At 40.0% G+C, this 20,498-nt stretch overlaps 1 protein-coding gene across 1 annotated transcript in view; it reads right to left on the reverse strand.

Annotated features, from left to right (window-relative positions):
* The window catches only part of NCKAP5 (NCK associated protein 5), a 643,822-nt gene that overhangs the window by 376,834 nt on the left and 246,490 nt on the right, over positions 1–20,498 (reverse strand). Inside the window, exon 3 of the mRNA XM_081341973.1 lies at positions 19,378–19,441. Within this exon, the coding sequence (XP_081198099.1) occupies positions 19,378–19,441 (64 nt within the window). The remainder of the gene's footprint in view (positions 1–19,377; positions 19,442–20,498) is intronic.

Here is a 20,498-nt window from a genome sequence, read left to right on the forward strand (position 1 = left end):
TGCCCACACCAGTTTATTCTGGACAGCTATACCTACTGCATGGTCCTCAAGGAGAGCCAGTCCTATGAAAAACTTGTTTGTTTGTTTGTTTGTTTGTTTGTTTGTTTACTTACTTAATTTATATACTGCACATCGCACTTGCATGCCTCTCGGAAGTTTACAGATACAATTTTATTATATATCTTACAATAATCCATTCATAGGGTGACCAAGGTATGAGTGACCTTAGTCACCCTATGTGGTCCAGCAAACTAGGGGCCTCGAGTGGAGACGTACTAAGAGGCCCCTGATAAAATTTTTAGCCGGTTATTTTAAAAGGTTAGGGAGGGGGAGGGAGGGGAGGGGAGGGAGGGAATCTTTAACCGGCACTCAGTCTGGACCTGTTAGAGGTCCCGACGGGACGGGGTCGGAGGAGGTGGCTGCTGGTTCTGGGAATGTGGGGGTGGGGCTTCAAATCCCCACGGCGATAGGGAAAGGCAGCAGGTGTTTGCGCGGAGGGCCATATCAACACCTGGGATCGCGCCCCCGCTATCTCCGAGCGGTGGCGCGCTCCGACCCTCCGGTTAGCACCCTCTTACCCGGGGATGAGGGTGATCAGGCCCCTGAGCTCAGGTTGGTCTATTTTAATGCTAGATCCGTAGTCAACAAAGCTCCCCTCATCCGTGACCTGATCGAGGAGGAATGTGCGGATCTAGCGTGCATCACGGAAACTTGGCTGGGCTCGGAGGGAGGGGTGCCTCTCACCGAGTTATGCCCGCCGGGTTTCCGGGTGCTGCACCAGCCGCGGGCTCAGGGCAGGGGTGGTGGAGTGGCAGTGGTTATTCGGGAGACTTTGTGTCCCCGGGAGGCCACCATTGTCCAGATGGCCGGGAGTGAATCCCTCCTCTTGAGATGTGGTCCTCGGGTTCAGTTGGGCTTGTTGCTTACATACCTGGCGCCCAGCTGTGTGGCAACAGCCCTGCCTGAGCTGCTCGACGCCCTCTCAGGGTTGGCAGTGGAGTTCCCCAGGCTTATAGTCCTGGGTGACTTCAACCTGCCGTCACTGGGAGGGTCGTCGGAGTTGGCTCGGGAGTTCATGGCTTCCATGACAGCCATGGGCCTGACCCAGGTTATTGAGGGCCCAACCCATGAGGGGGATCATACTCTCGACCTGGTGTTCCTGTCTGGACAGTGGTTGGACGATCTGGGAGGGGGTTCCCCGTCCATCACCCCTCTGTCATGGTCAGATCACCACCTCCTGAGGCTGGTTTTCCGTCATGCCACCCCCCGCCGCTGGGCGGCGGAACCGTCCAGGTGGTTCCGCCCCAGGCGCCTAATGGACCCGGATCGGTTCCAGAGGGCGCTTGGGCCAATACCTATCACCCTTACCCACAGCCCAGTCGATGCCCTGGTGGAGGCCTGGGAAACGGCAGCCACCAGGGCACTCGACTGCGTTGTACCCATGCGACCTCTGACCCGACGCAGATCCCGTTGGGCCCCATGGTTCTCTGTGGAGCTCCGGGAGATGAAGCGTCGGAGACGAGGTCTAGAGAGCGGTTGGAGATCCAGCTGATCCGAATCCGACCGATTGCAGTTAAGAACCTTTATAAGGTCTTATCTTGCGGCGATAAGGACGGCGAAGTCTAACTACTTTGCCGCCCTTATCGCGTCCGCAGATAATCGCCCGGCCGCCCTGTTTAGGGTGACTCGCTCCCTCCTTAACCAGGAGGTGAGAGAGGATCCCTTGCAGGGACGAGCCGAGGAGTTTAGTCATCATCTGGCGGACAAAATCGCTCGGATCCGGACCGGTCTGGACTCTGACTGGGCAGAGTCTGACGTGGAGGAATCAGGCGGTCTTGAGCATGTTATCTGGACTGAGTTCGACCCTGTTTCCCCTGATGATGTGGACAGGATCATGGGGAGACTGAGCACCACCACCTGTTTGTTGGATCCGTGCCCCTCCTGGCTAGCTTATGCGGCTCGGGAGGGAACACGAGGCTGGTTCCATGCAGTAATAACTGCTTCTTTGAAGGAGGGTGTCTTCCCTGCCGCCTTGAAGGAGGCGGTGGTGAGGCCCCTTCTCAAGAAGCCTGCTTTGGACCCGGCTGTTTTAAACAACTATCGTCCAGTCTCCAACCTTCGCTTTCTGGCGAAGGTTGTTGAGAGTGTGGTGGCGCATCAGCTCCCTCTGTTCCTGGAGGAAACTGATTATCTGGACCCGTACCAATCGGGCTTCAGGCCCGGACACAGCACGGAGACGGCATTGGTCGCGCTGGTGAATGATCTCTGGAGGGCTAGGGACAGGGGTTGCTCCTCTGTCCTGGTCCTATTAGATCTCTCAGCGGCTTTCGATACCATCGACCATGGTATCCTGCTGCGGCGTCTCAGGGGGTTGGGAGTGGGAGGCACCGTTCTACGGTGGTTCTCCTCCTACCTCCAGGGCCGCTCGCAGTCGGTGTTGACAGGAGGGCAGAGATCCGCCCCGAGGTCTCTCATTTGTGGAGTTCCTCAGGGGTCGGTCCTCTCGCCTCTCCTGTTCAACATCTATATGAAGCCGCTGGGCGAGATCATTCATGGTTTCGGGGTGGGGTATCACCAGTACGCTGATGATACCCAACTTTTTCTTTCCACCCCGAACCAACCCAGCGATGCCCTCTCCGTGATGTCCCGGTGCCTGGAGGCGGTTCAGGTCTGGATGGGGAGAAACAGGCTTCGTCTCAATCCCGCCAAGACTGAGTGGCTGTGCATATCGGCATCTCGGGTTAACCAACTTATTCCATCTCTAACGATGGGGGGTGAGGTGTTACCCCCCGTTGATAGGGCTCGCAACTTGGGCGTCCTCCTGGACTCACGGCTCAATTTTGAAGACCACATAGGAGCCGTGACCAGGGGGGCTTTTGCACAGGTTCGCCTGGTGCGCCAGTTGCGTCCCTATCTGGACCGAGACGCCCTACGCACAGTTACTCATGCGCTTGTTACCTCCCGTCTGGACTACTGTAACGCTCTCTACATGGGGCTGCCCTTGAAGACCACTCGGAGGCTTCAACTGGTGCAGAATGCGGCCGCGCGAGTTGTAATGGGGGTCTCCCGATACTCCCATGTAACACCTCTACTCCGCGAGCTGCATTGGCTTCCGGTTGCCCTCCGGGTGAAATTCAAGGTGCTGGTTATTACCTATAAAGCCCTACATGGCCTGGGTCCGGGCTATTTGAGGGAACACCTGCTGCCGGCATCAAACGCCCTTCGCCCAGTGCGCTCCCACAGGGAGGGTCTGCTCAGGGTGCCGCCGGTGAGAGATTGCCGGCGGGTGACACCCAGGGATAGGGCCTTCTCAGTGGGAGCGCCTGCCCTCTGGAACCAGCTGCCGGTGGAGCTCAGGACTGCTCCCGACCTCCGATCATTCCGCCGGGGCCTGAAGACCTGGCTCTTTGAGCTCTCGGGCCCAGGCTGAGGAGAAATTTTAATTGGGGTTTTAAGTATACAGGGTCAATTTAATATTTTTTAATTTGGTTTTTTAACTTTTGTATGGTGGATTTTTTAATTTCCTGTAAACCGCCCTGAGTCCTCAGGGAATAGGGCGGTATATAAATGTAACTAAAAATAAATAAATAAAGGGCACAACTAAGGAAAAGCTACATAATCCCTGGTCACTCCAAGTAGAAACTAAGACCTCAGCTGAGCTGCCTATCAAATCCTCAAAGAACACCCAAATGCTTTCTGGCACCCATCTGGGTTCACCAACAGCTTAGGTTGGAAAATCTAAAAGGCCCTACCCTTTTGTATGGAAAAATGGTCTGGGCAAGCCAAAAAGCATTCAGTAAGGTTAGAGATATCTTTGAATAGAGTAGATGAAGAAATTCAGTGATTTTTACTTTTTTATATTATTTGTCCTTTTGTTAGTAGAATAAAATACATTACCTTCCTGTATTTTTTCTAAAATGCTTTAAAGTTAAGGGGTGATAGAGAAAAAGACTCTAATGGTCAAAAGCACTTACAGAAATGATCATCTCAATGAGCTACTTTTTTATTTTCTGTGAGTAACAGTGCTTCATTTTCTAGCAAAATGAATTCAAATAATACTATAGGGTTGGTCATTATTTAAAGGGGAAAAACTGCCTTCCACATGCATTTTTAACAGAATTGGATGCTTCTATTGTGAAAAACTTTCAAGGTGATGATAATGCATTGAACAAGTAAGAAAGAATTGACTTTTCAACTATCTTACTTTTTTATTTTTCTCAGCCTTTATTATTACAGTCAATGTCACACAGAATAAAAGAGAAGTAAATTGAAATGAAGATATTGAAGAGGTGGATAGCTTCTGCCTTAAAAATAAAGGTATAATCAGTCAAGAAATAAAAAATAGACTAGCACTTGGTAGAAGGGCCACAGAAGGCCTTAGAAAAGATATTCAAATGCCATAGTACCTCTGTACCTACAAAGATCTAATATTTCTGATATACTACAGAAGTGAAAGTCAGGGTCTGAAGAAACAGGATAGAAAGAGTATTGATTCTTTTGAACTTTGGTGTTGGAGAAGACTCCTGAGAGTCTTGTCTGTGGACAGAAAAGAAAATAAACAAGTGGATCATCAGACAAATCAATAAAGTTCTCAAAGCCCAAAAGATCAGCTTCACATTATCTTACTCTGGACACATTATTCAAAGACCCAACTCTCTGGAAAATGTTCTAACGTTGGGAATTGTAAAAGGGAAGAGAAAAAGAAAATGACCAACAGCAAACTGTATAGATTCAGTCGCAGTAACAATGAGGGCAGTGCTGGAAGAGCTAAAGGAGCAGTTCAGGGACAGACTGTCATAGAGAAAATCTATCTATTCTATAGGGTTGCTAAGAATTGACAATGGCTTGATGATATGTCATCATTATCATTATCATCATCATCATCGCCACAAGATAGTGCTATTCTTTTTTTCTTCCATTCAATCATGGAACTGGCTGGATAAGTTCCTGAGTCTGTTACAGGTGATTTTTTTTTCCTGAAGGTAAATTTTTTTTCTTTAGATGGGAAGAAACAAAGAAGAAAAATCTGCTTTGAGCTTCTCCCATAAGTACCTCTATCTCAAAATCTTCTTACAGTTTCCATAAAATTGTAATTTTAATACTGAGAGAAAAAAAATAAAGGGTATGCTCACATTAATAGCAGTTACATAAAATTTACAATCTGAGTTTTTACCATCCACTTTCTGATGGTGGATGCAATTTAATATCAAATGCAAAACCAACAAAGGTTGAATACCCATAATTCACTATCTGCTACCACTGCTTTTCTGCTCTAAAAACCTATTCCTGAAGCTGTTCATTCTTTTTATAAATTTAAATACATACAGATGTTTTCGGCCACGAAGATTCTCAGTCATTGAGGTGGAGCTGTCTGGGAGTAGATTCATGGCAACTGGAGAAGAAGACTGAAGAAACTACTTGGATAAGCTGTGAAACATTTCAAATCAAAAAAGAAAAGAAGTCCAGTTGCCATGACTCAACTTCTAGACATACAGATATGTAAGGAGTTTATGCCTATAAATTATTACAAGCTCAGCAAAGAGATTCTTCAGTTTGTGCTTGCTAACAGAGGACCAGATGGGAAGGTGTCTACAGAAGATTTAGCAGGTGAGAAGACAATGGTGAATTCTTCTTCCACCTTCTCTTCTCCCACACCATTGTCCACTTGACCAATTGCAATCCATTTTTTTTACTTTTGGCTGTGCTATGACACTAAGAATAAATCTTTAATAAATAACTAGCTTGCTGCCAATCATGATTTTTATTTTCAGAATGCCAATGAAGATAAATTCCACTGGCGTTCTTGAAAAAATATTCCATAAGGTTATACTTTGCAACACAGCATCATTTTGGTTTGGGTTTTAATTAAAGCTACTTTATCAAAAATTAGTCAGAAGGATAATAAGAGTGATCCATGGGCAAATTTGTAACTACAGATAAAGGCTGCTTAACTCCTTCCTTCCTTCCTTCCTTCCCCATCCATCCATCCATCCATTATATTGAAACAAATCTGGTCCATGTATATAAAATTATCCATCAGAATAATTTGTTTCTGTTCAGAAAACCTTGGGCATCTTTACAATATGAATTATTTCTGGGTCATACATCAGTGTAATTGAATTAATGAAGAGTTCAGATTTTTCTTAAGCGGCATTGTGGAGAATCTACAAACTAGTATTATTTCAATGCACTTCCTGAATACATGAGAAACTATGTGCATTTGTATACATTATAGAAGGACAAGGGGTCACAAATTCTTATACATCAACTGAGGGTTGACTGGAATATACAAGACTGCTATAGAACAAGAAATGAATTAAAACAAATGAATGAGGCTTATTCAGCTCCCCGAGGGTCCTATGGTTCTAAGAAAATAAAAGATGAAATATTCCTAAGTTTAACTGAGCATTTAATTAAATAACTACAAAGTAATCTAACTAAATTATATATAATTTGATAAAATATAAAATAACCCTATATAATTTATATACACTGTAGTGGTCATTACCCGAGAACATAAATAGCCACTTTTCATACAGTTGATATGAGAAGTTTTTCCATGATGCTTGTTTTTTTTTCTTACCACACAATTGTGTTCTTAATTAGTATAGGTTTTTTAGGCCAACTTGCTTTCAGTGACATATCTCTCCCTATGTATCCTACAAAAGTAGGTATCCAAATTTACTCTTTTTTGCTCAAGCTTGACAACATAAAGCATTTCTTTTTTGGTTCATCACTATACCCAACTCCAACATATATTATTGCCTCTGGGGATATGATAGGGCTCTGATCTGCTGAGCTTAACCTTTTAAAATTAAAGTAGCCACAATTCAGTATTATTACTGTCGATGTGCTTCATATCTATTAGCTACTGAAGAATTGCCCAAGGCACCATAATTTGTTCCTAGCCATAAAATGGGATTTGTTCCACCCTAGAGGGAACGACTTCTCTGATATTAAATATACCCAATGGATTGTATACAACTCCCTCAACTTTTCCTTGATCATCTTCTGCATGGGTTATCTAATGTGCAAATGTCAAAGAACCCCAGGGCCATTTTCTTATTTAACCTTGCATGCTGCATTTTTGGAAATAGTCTATTTTTTTGCTGTCCCTAGATCTTACCAACCTTATTTGCCCCATATCACAAAAACAACAATATATTTGCTAATTTAATAAATTTCAGAAGATGAGTGCAAAGGTTGACCTGCATTTAGTCAAGCATAAGCACATTCTCTGAATTTTCTCCAAATCTATTTGCCTTCAGCCTTGCTGTGCTAAATTGCAATCAGATTATCCTACGTTTTAGCACTGATAAATATCAAATTCAGGATTTTTAAAGAAGCTACTGGTAAAGTGAAAGCTTAATTTTCCATTCTCCAGGTAAACTGGGATTACTCCCACAAGATTTAAACAACAGTGTAAGGGTTGTTGGAGTCTTACTGCATTTTCAACTCAAGACATCCAGAAAACTCAAAAAATCTTCTCACCACCTCAGGAAGAAAATCACCTCAACATGACTGATGTTTTACTTGAATTGAACTTCAGTAATTGGAACTATTTTAAATGTATACAGCTCCCTCTTCTGGCAGAAAAGGAGAAGCAATATCATTAAGAAATGGACCAATTTTGCTTTCTATGCTGCAAAGAGTATAATAATTAATCTTAAATTAACTTGGAAATTAAACTGATTACTAAAAAAGGAGGCAACAACCAAATGTACTTGTCTCTCTAAATAGCATTTTCAGTAACATTTAGAAAACTGCCTTGTTTAAAAACATTTACAACAGGAAATAATTGTACTAGGTGTAAAGAAATCGTTAACCACAAAACAGCAAAAAAATGAACCGAAACACAAATTTGTTCCAAGGTTCCTTAATAAAACACACATAGCACTGGGCACTAATTCTGTAAAAAAAAACCCTCCCCAATATTGTAATGAAAGGTTAGGTCTTTAAACTACCAAAATTGCAGTTATCCTCATAATCTTCATCTCAATATCTATATAGATTGTATTTATTGTTTGTTTTTTATTTATTTGTATCCTGCCTTTATTATTTTTACAACTAACTCAAGGTGGTGAACATACCTGATGCTCCTCCTATTTTCCCCACAAGAACAACCCTGTGAGATTGAGTTGGGCTAAGAGAAAATGGGTCATCCAAAGTCACTCAGCGGGCTTTCGGGGCTAAGGTGGGACTAAAACTCACTGTCTCCTGGGTTTCTAGCCTGGTGCCTTCACCACTAGACCAAACTGGTCTAGTCCTATATGTAGGAATAAGATAAATCGTTGCTATTCTGAAAATTAGAGATTCTGTCTTAGAGGTTCCATGAAAAGGACCTTGGGATACAGTTTTAAGGCAACCAGTTGATCTTAGGGTTGCCTGACATGCAAATCATAAACCCCAATAATGAGGAAGGTTAAAGAATTCACTTCCAGTTTACATAGACATATATACAAGACTGTTTCATTCTGCTTCCCAGAACATAGCCCAATAGGCAGATGCCATACCAAATCTCTTTGTTGTAGCCGATAATATATGTGGCTCCCTGGTTCTGTGCTTTTTTCGCCCTCATATATGCCCAACGTCTTCATAGGTGCTGCAGGTATAAAACAGCTAGCTTTGGAAAATGTCTAATAAACACCTTGTGCATTTCTATCTACCTTGAATTATTTTAGATTCTGATTAAAAACAGAAAACTATAACAACTTAACAGAAAATGGAACACAGGGAGCTTCTTTATACAAAATCAGAGGTCTGCTCAATCTAATCCAGTGGCCCATAACAAGAATCTTTTCTAGAATCTGTTTAGATTGAATTAGAAAATTGTTGGATGCAAAACATACGCTCAGCATCCCAGTATATAAAATGTAAACACCCTTTGCCTGGGAGATGACATGTAATTATAAATGTCATAAATCCACATTTAAGGGGGAAAGTATAATAGTACTGATTTCATCTAAGTTATTTTCAGTATTTGTATATTGTCAGTAACCCACAAAAGGGTTTAAATGGAAATGTATCACCAAGCAGTCATACTTACCAACAGGTACTATAGGTCAAGGCACAGGAACTCCTGCACGCTATATTATTTACTATGAATGGGGTAGAATCATAGCTACAGCAGTTCCCCAAAAAATAAGACCGGGTCTTATATTGATTTTTGCTCCAAAAGACACATTAGGGCTTATTTTACGGTTAGGTCGTATTTTGGGGGAAATGTAGCACTAAATGCTGACTGACGATTTTAACTGGGGCTTATTTTTTTGGGTGGGGCTTATATTACGAGCATCCTGAAAAATCATGCTAGGGCTTATTTTCCAGTTGGGTCTTATTTTCAGGGAAACACAGTATTTTACCATGCATTAACCTATTTGGAACTATACAAGCATACTTTAATTGCCAGGCTCCAAAAACCAAGAAAGACATGTTGAGATTGTCTAAGCAGTTTCATTTTGTGTTCCTTATCTATAGCTAGAAATATTGCCAAACTAAAACAGACAACTTGCACTGTGAAACCTATACCCTGGGAATCATTAAGGGGAGCTGTCTTCACTCTCCTCCTACACAAACTATCTAAACTGCATTGTCTCTTGTTCCCCTGGAATGCAATCCCTTCCTCCTGGGATTCCGGACAACATTCCATCACATTAATGCTTCCTTTATAGCACTATTTGCCATAAATATCACAGCTTGATCTGCTTCCTTTATGTGTACTATGAATCACTTTTTCCCTCATCATTGATCAGAAGAAAAAATTTCCTCCAACAAATTTTGAAATACCAATAACTAGCTTTAGCTGCCAAGAATATAAACTCACACAGCATAGCATATCATCAGCCCCTAACCAGTGTGGACTCCCAAGCAAAGAAACCACTACTAACTGAGGCCCTGTAGATCATACATTGAGTAAAATGAAGGACCGCCACTGGAGGGGCGTATTTAGTATTTTCCGGACATCTGTTCAATCTTTCAAAGACTATCTTGATCTACAATGACTGTGCTGAATTATGCCCTCATTCTACATGCAAAGGATGGTGCAGACTTCAGAACAGTAGCAACGCAGTAAATCATGCTAAAATGTGTAGCGTTGTTTTCAGGGCAGCAGACATACATCTCCCAGTCGTATTGTGATACTAAATTATTGACAGGTTTTTACCTCAGAAGGAAAGCAAAAATTCCCAGAAAGCAGCTACAGCTATGAAAAATGTGGATAGATAAGAAAAGACAGCTTTCTTCCTAGCCATTTGCATATGCAACTTTTGGCTGCTATAACATACTATGCTTTATTGTTATTTATTATATAAAAATAATATTTAAAACAGCATGTTTCAAAGTTGGGAAATGAGTGAACCTACAGCTTTTGATTCAAAAAAAATAGGACTAGATATACTGTACATATATCTCATATGTACAGAGCACCTGGTCTACCCAAATATGGGGAGGATAGATAGATAGATAGATAGATAGATAGATAGATAGATAGATAGATAGATAGATAGATAGATAGATAGATAGATAGATAGATAGATAGATAGATAGATAGATAGATAGATAGATAGATAGATAGATAGATGGAAATCCTGAGTGAATTACAAGAATGGGAACTTATTTTGTGTATGACTTCCTACTTCTCTGCAATAATCCATTTATTTAACCATCTTGAGTCAAAACAAGAAGACTGTAATCTCTAAATCCCAGTATGAAGCCTTAACAATGATAGATGTCAAGGAGAGAGAGAAAAAACCAGCCAGTTTAAACAACCTCCAAATATGTGGACTCAACTCCCAGAATTCTTAGCAACAGTCATGCTGACTGGTTAATTCTAAGATGTAGAATCTGCCCATATGGAGAGTCCCAAATTTGAGAAAATGGAATCAGAAACACCATAATGTGTCAACAAATCAGTGTCAACTTTTAGCAACCACACAGATAAGATTTTCTCCAGGATAATCTATCCACACAGAAACTAACTAAAAGTTATTTCAGTCAAAGGGTTATGTACTGGGATAGAAAACCTTTAATCAGGATTTTGCAAATAAAAGGGCAGCTTTCAGTACTTCGGATGAAGTTCTAAATTACACAAGAAAGCTAAATTTTAATAAACATCATGTATATTACTGGGACGCGGTGGCTCAGTGGGTTAGGACGCTGAGCTTGTCGATCAGAAGGTCGGCAGTTTGGCGGGTCGAATCCCGAGTGCCGCGTAACAGAGTGAGCGCCTGTTACTCGTCCCAGCTTCTGCCAACCTAGCAGTTCGAAAGCACGTAAAAATGCAAGTAGAAAAATAGGGACCACTACGGTGGGAAGGTAACAGCGTTCCGTGCGCCTTTGGCGTCTAGTCATGCCGGCCACATGACCACGGAGACGTCCTCGGACAAGCGCTGGCTCTTCGGCTTTGAAACGGAGATGAGCACCGGCCCCTAGAGTCGGAAACGACTAGCACACATGTGCGGGGGAACCTTTACCTTTACCTTTATAAAGTAAAATATAAATACAAGCCTAGGATATTGCTGCAAAGTGCAATCTATAATTAAAAAAAACTGAGATGGCCAGCAGGAGGCAGAAATCTAAACAGAGATATAAAAAGCATTAGAGGGGAAATTAGGTAAATAATAAATTGACTTTAAGTAGCAAGCTTTCCAAAGAAAACAAATCATAGAAGCTCTGATTCTGATTCCAGCCTTCTAAATGAAAAAGGCAGGTTGCAGATAAATAATTTGTTCTTATCAGTTTTTAGAACTGATCTTCCTATGCCGTGCAGAAGATTTGGACTAAAAGTGTCAAGAACTGGAAGACTCATTTAGATGCATGATTGGAACTTAAATAGTTTAGTAGCAAATCCTACTCAGAAATAGTTGTGATTCCTCCTAGTGAGGAATGACAGGTGCAAATAACCAAGAGGATTCAATGAGTTCAAAGCACAGAAGAGTTTATTATTGCTACCTATACACAAAAATTTGGTCAACAAATGGTGAAAGCTAAATTGGTGCCCAGAGTCACTTTGTACAGGAGATGGGTGGCATAAAAAATTAATAAACAAATAAATAAATAAGGATCAACAGAATTCACAGGGGCTGGACTTGGGTCTCTTGTGGCAATGCAAGGGATCTAAACTGAAGACACAGTTAACTCTGCCTTCCAACTAAGCCTATTCTTCTCTTACAGCAGGGATCTTCAAACTTGGCTGAGGAATTCTGGGAGTTGAATTCCACAAGTCATAAAAGGGCCAAGTTTGAAGACCCCTGTCCTACGGACTATTTATCCAAAAGAAATCAACAATATTCATTTGGAGTGCTATAGGAGTACATGGAAGAACTTTTTTTCCCTTTTTGATCACATAAAATTACTTACAAGCAAGTCATAGTTAAATTCCACATTTTCTTGCATTTAAATGTGTACAATATACCCCCCCCCCAAATTTGGTACAACATAAAATTACTTACAAGCAAGTCATGGTTAAATTCCACATTATTTTGTGCAGTACAGTATTTGTAACATGAAAATTTAGCGCAGCCATATATATATATATATATATATTTAAAAAGCTTATAGATCTCTTTTAAAATTATGAGCTTGCTCATCAGGACATTAAATAGGCGACCAGCGCAAGCTTGGCAGAAATTATGATGACATTTCTCTAAATGGGGCAGCGAGGCTTTTAAGGAACAAAGTTGACTTAAACCATAATGATTTTCAGAGAGTCTAATAATGAATTCACATATCATGCATAACGACCCATATTAAATTTCACATGCAGTTCTTATATCCATAAGCAGACTGACAACAGCAAAAATAAAATCACAAAAGAACGATAAATTATAGGCCTCGCGAAGATGTTGCTGTTTATTATTAATACCAAAATTACTGGAAACCAATTCAAATAAATTAAATACTGGACCCACCTCTTTTCAAGGAAGGAAGGAAAGATAAGTTAGCCTCTGCATCTCATTTTTTAACACTTCGTTTGCTGCTAAGCAACATGTATTTCCAAATAACCCCAATGCTGAAGCATGAGAGGATTTCTAGCTGCCTTAGGCAATTGAACAGATTTATCCCTTCTGTGATTTAAAAAAAAAGCAAATGAGTCTAAGCTGAAAGGGGAACGTTATGCTTCCATGTATAAAACAGCTCTTTCAAAAATATGTATGTGACTCCTATACTCCCAGTTAAAGGCCCAGAGGATGTGCTGGCTCTGTCACACAGCCATCTCTATACAACCTGGGTCACTCTTTGCCAGGTGATTAATGGAGCAACATTAATGACATAAGAGACATTTAAATAGCAAGGGGGTGTGTGAAAGGAAGAGTGCCACAATGGCAGAGAGAATCATACAGGGTGACCTAATATACGCTTAGATCCCCCCCCCAATTATAGAAAATATAAAGTCACATTTTTGTCCTTTTTTCCAAACTATGAAGGATGGTTTGCTTACCTCTGCATAAACAGGCCTAACCAAATCTTATCATTTCCTAGCCACATGTTTGTGTAACTGTACAATACTTGTAATCTTGGTGATGAGCAATCTACAGACCCCTCCTGCCCAAGTCAAAAGAAAAGGAATCGTATAGAACACAACTTAGCAAAGATACCCCAGTAAGAGGGGAGGACGTGTTCATCCCACCCAGGTGGTTAAAAGTGGTTTTTTTAAAAAAAAAATTGCTTTCTAGCATAATTTCTAATATAATTTGTTAGACATCTACATCTAAGAATAGCTCTTTTGTCCATTTTATGCATATGCAAGATAAAGAAACTTCATTTCTGGTAACAATATAGATGAATCTGTATAGTTATTTTGGAAATAATGTGGTGGTGGTTTGTGACGGCCTTTTTTCAAGATGCTTAGATTTTCCTGATGGTCCTAAAGATTTTTTTTCTTAGTCTTAATCTAAGGAATAATCAGACGGGTTCCAGGAAAAGTTTGGAACTGAGACCAAGTTAACCATTTGCTGCCCTCTATCAAACTACATTGCCACTTTTTTTACGATTAGTCGTTTAATGGCAAAAAATGCCCATATGCGAGAGTGGATTTGAATGTACGACCACAAAATTCGCTTAACAACTGCAGTAAAAATGGTTGAAAAATTGGGCCTGCTGAAGTGATGCCTTGACTTACAACTGAATGACTTACAACCAGAATTCTGCTCCCAATTGTGGTTGTAAGCCAAGGACTACCCGTAATAATGTCAATATGCTAGCTAAAACACTGAGATGAGATTAACATGAATGGATGTACCACGCACCATGGCAGCTAGTTTAGTGTAGTGGATAGAGCACCGGGTTAGAAACCAGGAGAGAGAAAGTTCTAGTCCCACTTTAGGCCAACTGGGTGACTTTGGGCCAGGCACTTTCTCCCAGTCCTAAGGAGGAGGCAAAGATTTGAAAAAAAAATCTTGCCAACTAAAGAAACCAGTTCAGGCAGTTGCCAGGAGTCTAGAATAACTTGAAATCATCAGCTCCATCCAGAAACTCATCACCAACACTTGTGTACTCTAATGAAAGCCCATCCTCTAATAGGAATCTCATTGCCCGTTATGGCTCTTCCAGTGGGCAGTCCCTTCCAGAAAGTATCAGAAGCAATGGGATCTTTTTGACAGTCCTCGACTTACAACAATTTGTTTAGTGACCGTTCGAAGTTACAATGAAAAAACTGAGTTACAGCTTGCAGTAGCTCCACGGTCACATGATCAAAATTCAGATGCTTGGCAAATGGTATGTACCTAGGCTAGGTGGTTTGCAGTGACCCAGGGTCATGTGATCATCTTTTGCTACACTCTAATCAGCAAAGTCAATGGGAAAGCCAGATTCACTTAAAACTATGTTACTAATTTAACAAAAGCAGTGATTCACTTAACAACTGTGGGAAGAAAGGTTGAAAAATGAGACAAAACTCAATTGTCTTGCTTAGCAGCATAAATTTTGGGCTCAGTTGTGGTCAATTGTGGTCATACGTTGAGGACACCATTAGTAGAATGGTGTCTGTAGAGCTGAAAGTCTTTTGAGGACTTGGGGGGACAGGGTCCTCAACCCATACCGAGTTTCTTCTGACAAGGTTTGGAATATCATTGAAAACGGACAGATTTATCATTGTAATCCAACTCAGTTTATTATGCACATATTCTGGAAAGTCTTTTAACTATTTAAATCTCACTGACTTAAAAGGGATATTAAATGTACTGAAAATTTGTAGCTGAAAATTGTTAGTAATTCGATGAAGTGCTAACAAATATCAACAAACCTATTAATAAAAGACCTGCATTTATAAAGTATATGAAAAGCTTTTCTTAATCACACACCATCTAGTCAGGATATAAATTATAATACTAATTTAAAGAGTATAAAATTACATCACCACCAAAATAGCCACAATGACTATTTCATTCAAGATTTAAGATGTTGCTTCATCTTCTAACTCTTTTTTGGTTCCATCTAGTTTGGTCCAGCTTTTTCCTGCACATGGGAGTAGTTTGGGGGAAGGGATGTGATAGGAATGATCACACTTAAATTCATTAATATAACTTGCTTTCCTATTATTAGCACCATCTGAGCCTGTTGAAAGTCTTAACCAGGGTTTTAATTTTTCCCAGGGGAGCTTTAAATTAATTAGTAGTTTACACGCCAACAAAGAATCTGATACATTCATAAATCAATCTAACGCTCAAGGATTTTAAAAAGGAAAGGAACCAAATCAACCGGGACCTCATATTCAGTTAAAGTGTTGTGCTTTTACAAAAGGGTGCAGGTGTGAATTAGACAAATATAGAGCAGAAGCCATGATAATCACTTTGTATCACTTAAACCCACAGCAGGGAACACAGCAAATAAGGACTTCTGGCCTATCTTTATTGAAATCTATGCCAACATGAAAGACTAATTGAAGAATTGATTTGGGTTTAATTTTTATGAAATAAAGATCCTGACAGCTGTTAATTTATGCTACAGCCTACAAAATAAAAAAGTGGTAAGAATTTACAAAGGTTAAAGGAATACGTCTAGACATTTGAAACGCTTCAAGTAGACAAAGGCTACCAAACAGAAAAAAATGATTTGTGCTAAAATATGAATCATGACAAATTCCTAATTATATGCATTTGTCTTATAGTTAGAACTGTGTTTAGAAGAATGCAGGGGTGATGTCCTACAGTCATCCCAATGTATTATCAGAAGTATTTCGATGTAGATCTCACAGTATTGCAGTATTTCTTTATCATTCCTAAGTAATAAACCAAAATAATTTAAGCTATAACTCTCTTCTACAACCTTGGGCGAGGATCCCCATGACCACTATAGTTGTGCATGGCAATAAAAGACACTTTGTGGCATACATCTCAAATCACTCTGGTTCTTAATTTAAGTGGACATTTTTCCCACACCAAAACTGAATACATTTATTGTTGTATCATGTTTTATAACAGAATGTTTTGTGATTTGAAACTACTGAATAGTTTTTTGCCTCTCTCATTCTTACTACGCTTTTATTTATTTATAACGGTTCTTGAAAACTGTGGAGAGATTTACAGAATTGAAATGAAGGCAAGAAACACTAAATGCTCTTGAAAATCCTCAGATCTGAATGAGATAACGGCAAAGAATCTCAAGTAGAACTAAAGGCCTAATGTACCACCAACTGTAGACAGCTGCACAGAGAAACAAGCCCCACAGAAATCAAATCACTGCTTCCTCACGCCTATTAGAAAACCCTTTTACAAGGACTTCAAAAGTAAAGTTGAAGGATATCAGCTTTATCTGGTGTAACATACTAGGAGTAAACATACTACTTCATCCTCTTTTGATCTGGTAAAATGGATGAAGAATTGGGCCAGGATGCCCAAAGATAGGATTTTCACACACCCTTTTTCCTGGCACCTGAAATCTTCTCCAGAGCTTTTAAACTGCCCAGAATACTAAGGCAGTGAAAATCAAATTGACAAATTGAACCTTTTTTTCCTGAGATCAGGAATCAAGTATGCCACTATCTGGTCCAAAGGCAAACAAAGAATGTCCTATCTAAATGCATTTGTCAGATTAAGCTAGTACTTCCAATTTAGAGAACAGAATCGTAGTCTGGATTACCATTTGCAATATGGCTATTAGTGATGTTTTTGCAGAAAAATAAGTCAATAAGAAGGACAGTGTTCTTAATGCCTCTGGCAATAAGCATTCATTGAGTCATGAAAATTCAGCCTTTGAACTTTTTACCACTGATGGGACAAGTTATATCACCAAGCAAGATATAACTACTATTGCCTGAGAACTAAGAAATAGAAGCATCAGCATCACTGGCCCTGACTTGCTGAGGACTGTCCATATAAATGCATGAACTATGAAAGACACTGGTTATAATTAAAAGCCAGCTGCTAAAGCTGTTTCTATTACAGGAAACTGAAGTAGGGCAAGAGGAGGGTGATGTCCTAGTCATGTATGAAGACAGGCAACTGAGACACTCAGAAGCTGTGCATCTTTGTCTACGGGCCTGTCTCTAGGAGATCTGTTATAGAATCTCAGATGTATCTCAAGCCCAAATTTCCTTCCATTGTAATAAACAAGGGATCCAAACCACTGCCTCAAAGAGAAACTTAGGCTTTATTGTGCAAAATGATATATCCTAAAGTGCAGACAGTCTTTGACTTGCAACCACAATTGAGACCACAAGAACCAATTGTAGGTCACTTTTTTTTCAGTGCTGTTGTAATTTTGAACAGTTGCTAAACAAATGGATATAAATCCAAGAGCACCTATAATTTTATTATCAGTGCTAAGTTTGCTCAAGATACTATATTCAAAGAAGAAATTAAGTTTGAATTAAATTTAAGCTTGGCCATTTATACTATACTGTGATTAGTATTCAGCTTTATGGGTAGGCGTCACTTTAAGGGTCCCCGAAATGCCGAAATCATATTTATGATTTAAGAGGCAGCAAGTTCCCTTCACTTTTTATTATTTTTTACCACTTGTTTTGTGATATATTTTTTTCACTATCAATTTTATCCTCAGCTGAATAGACTGCTATAGGACAAATGCCAAATGACATATATAAGTGAAATATTAAATTTCAAAATACATCAGAGGGACAAAAGTATTTAGAAAAATGTTAGCCAATAAAAAAGTATTACATTCGTCTATCAGTAAAACGGATGCTTCAGAAGTTGTGTTTATCTCCTATTATCTTGGTGTTTAGAAGGTCTGTAAACTGCATCTCTTTCACCAGGCTTTTAACTGTTTATATGATTCGGATTTTGCTTTTTTCTTTATCCCTTTCCTTTTTTTTATTTAATTTTTGTTAGAAGCCAGATCCTCACAGAGCAAAAAAGGGATATATATGCAGTTATACATATATATGTACACACACATATAGAAAACAATTATTGGTCTCATTAAATTTCAGATTAGAACAAACCAACTCTAGAATTTTGGCCATCTTTGTTATTCAGTGTTATGTCACATGAATGATACTGTAGACCCAGCAAAGCCTCTGGGTTATCTCTTTTACAACATAGCCCAAAAAAGGGTGTGAGCAGGACCCAGTTTCTACAACTTCTAATTTATTATAGGCTACACATCAGGCAATTCAGTTTGCTACACATCAGGCAATTCAATTTAAAGTAAATGCTAACTGGACTGCAAAACCTAGCTTGGTTTACTAACCAGAGCTTCCTTTAATGAATGTTCTCTGGCTTGTATGTAATTGCAAGGCACAAATCACAGTAACTGAATCCTCCTTCTGACCACGTAAAAAGACAGAAAGGAAAGCATGAAAGACTTAGGCTTCATTCAGCCTCAAAGAAGTTCTTCCAGATGGTACTAAATCCTGATTTACCATTATGTGGAATCAAGCTTTTATCTTCATGTGATCCTTCAGCTCAGCGTAAGCAGACTTCATTCACAAAGTGAGGGCATAAAACAAAAGTGCAGTAAGGTTCATGAAAAATTTAGATCTTGTTAAACCAATACCATGATTACCAATGCTAATTTTACACTGTAGCTTTCTAATGCTGTACTGTAAATGAATCTCACAACAAAAACATAACGGAGAATCTGAATGGATTTAAGACTAAGGATTAGCATAATCAATCTTTCAAGCATTTTCATGGCTTTCTTTGTCAATTGCCAGTAATGGGTGATTAATTACTAATCAAGTATATCTAATTCCAATCTCTAATTGCCTATTTGTGTACTTAATTGCTATGATTTTTCACTTGGTCATCAGAAATCAGTATTTTTACTGATAACATTTCCCCAGGATTCTTACTTTGCCCACATTCTGAGAGATACCTTAATAAAGTCTTGACTGCATTTGGTATAAAATGCTGCATTTGTATTTTGGTTCTATGTGATACAACTAGAAATACAAATCGGATGATTGTCAAAACTTACCATTGTTCCGTCACTCTTATTTCGGGCAACTTCCTGCTGTAGCCGGGCCACAGACAACCTTTCCCTATGGAAAGAAGGGAAGAGTAAATAGCTGCTCATTTTGCACTCATCATTAAGGATAGCATTTTTATATCACTGTGGAATTTATGATTTATCAGTCATATGCCCCAGCAATTTAGTTCCTCAGCCATATTTTCAATGATTCTAATATTACCAGAATTCTTTGTTTTAAGGGACTGAATATCTAAGGCAGGCCTGCACAACACATACAGCATTATGGAGCCCACTGACCTTTTTTTAAAAAAGTAATTTTTAAAAAGGTAATTTACTGTTGCCACTATCCCCAAAAATGTGATAACAAGCATTTCCAAGACTTATTACTACTGAGAGCCTCAGTGCTACTTCCATCTTCTAGCCCCCAAACAGCTCATAGCATGTCAGATATTTCTTTGTAGCCTGTGAGGACTTTTAATTCATCAGTGTGGTCCTTTCCCACTACAAGTTGAGCAGGCCAGGTCTCAGCACTACATGTGAAAAATGCCACAACCAGTTTGGGCTTTGTCTAGTGCTTAAAGAAGCAGGTTTTTCTTTATATAGATTGTATTCTACAGCGAGATGACACATTTCTTCTTTTAACTTTGTGTCACAAGTTTAAAAGTGAGCTTTAGCTTCTTGTAAAAAAAAATCCAGTTCTAATAAAATTGATTTCTCACAACTGAAAATCTAAACAGTGATTCATAGCAAATTCCATAAACAAAACACACCTGATTAAATGACTATTTCAAGACGTCATTAATGAATCATGAATCACAGCGCATGACAAATACTATTTAAAGGGGAAGCATTCACCAATTACATGGATCCGGTAAACAACAGGTGGAATGATATGTAGGAATTCCTTAGGACAGGGGTCCCCAACCCTCAGTCCGTGGACCGGCACTGGGCCGTGGCATGCCAGAAACCAGTCCGTGCAAACAAGCAAAGCCTGTTTGCAGGATGCAGGCAGTACATGAAACCATGCCCCCTCCGGTCCGCAGAAAAACCTCTCTCCAAGGAACTGGTCCCTGGTGCTCAAAAGTTTGGAGAACCTCTGCCTTAGGAGACAGGGAAGATTCACAGAC

This window comes from Vipera berus, assembly GCF_964194415.1.
Source record: "Vipera berus genome assembly, chromosome: 1".
Taxonomy (NCBI): domain Eukaryota; kingdom Metazoa; phylum Chordata; class Lepidosauria; order Squamata; family Viperidae; genus Vipera; species Vipera berus.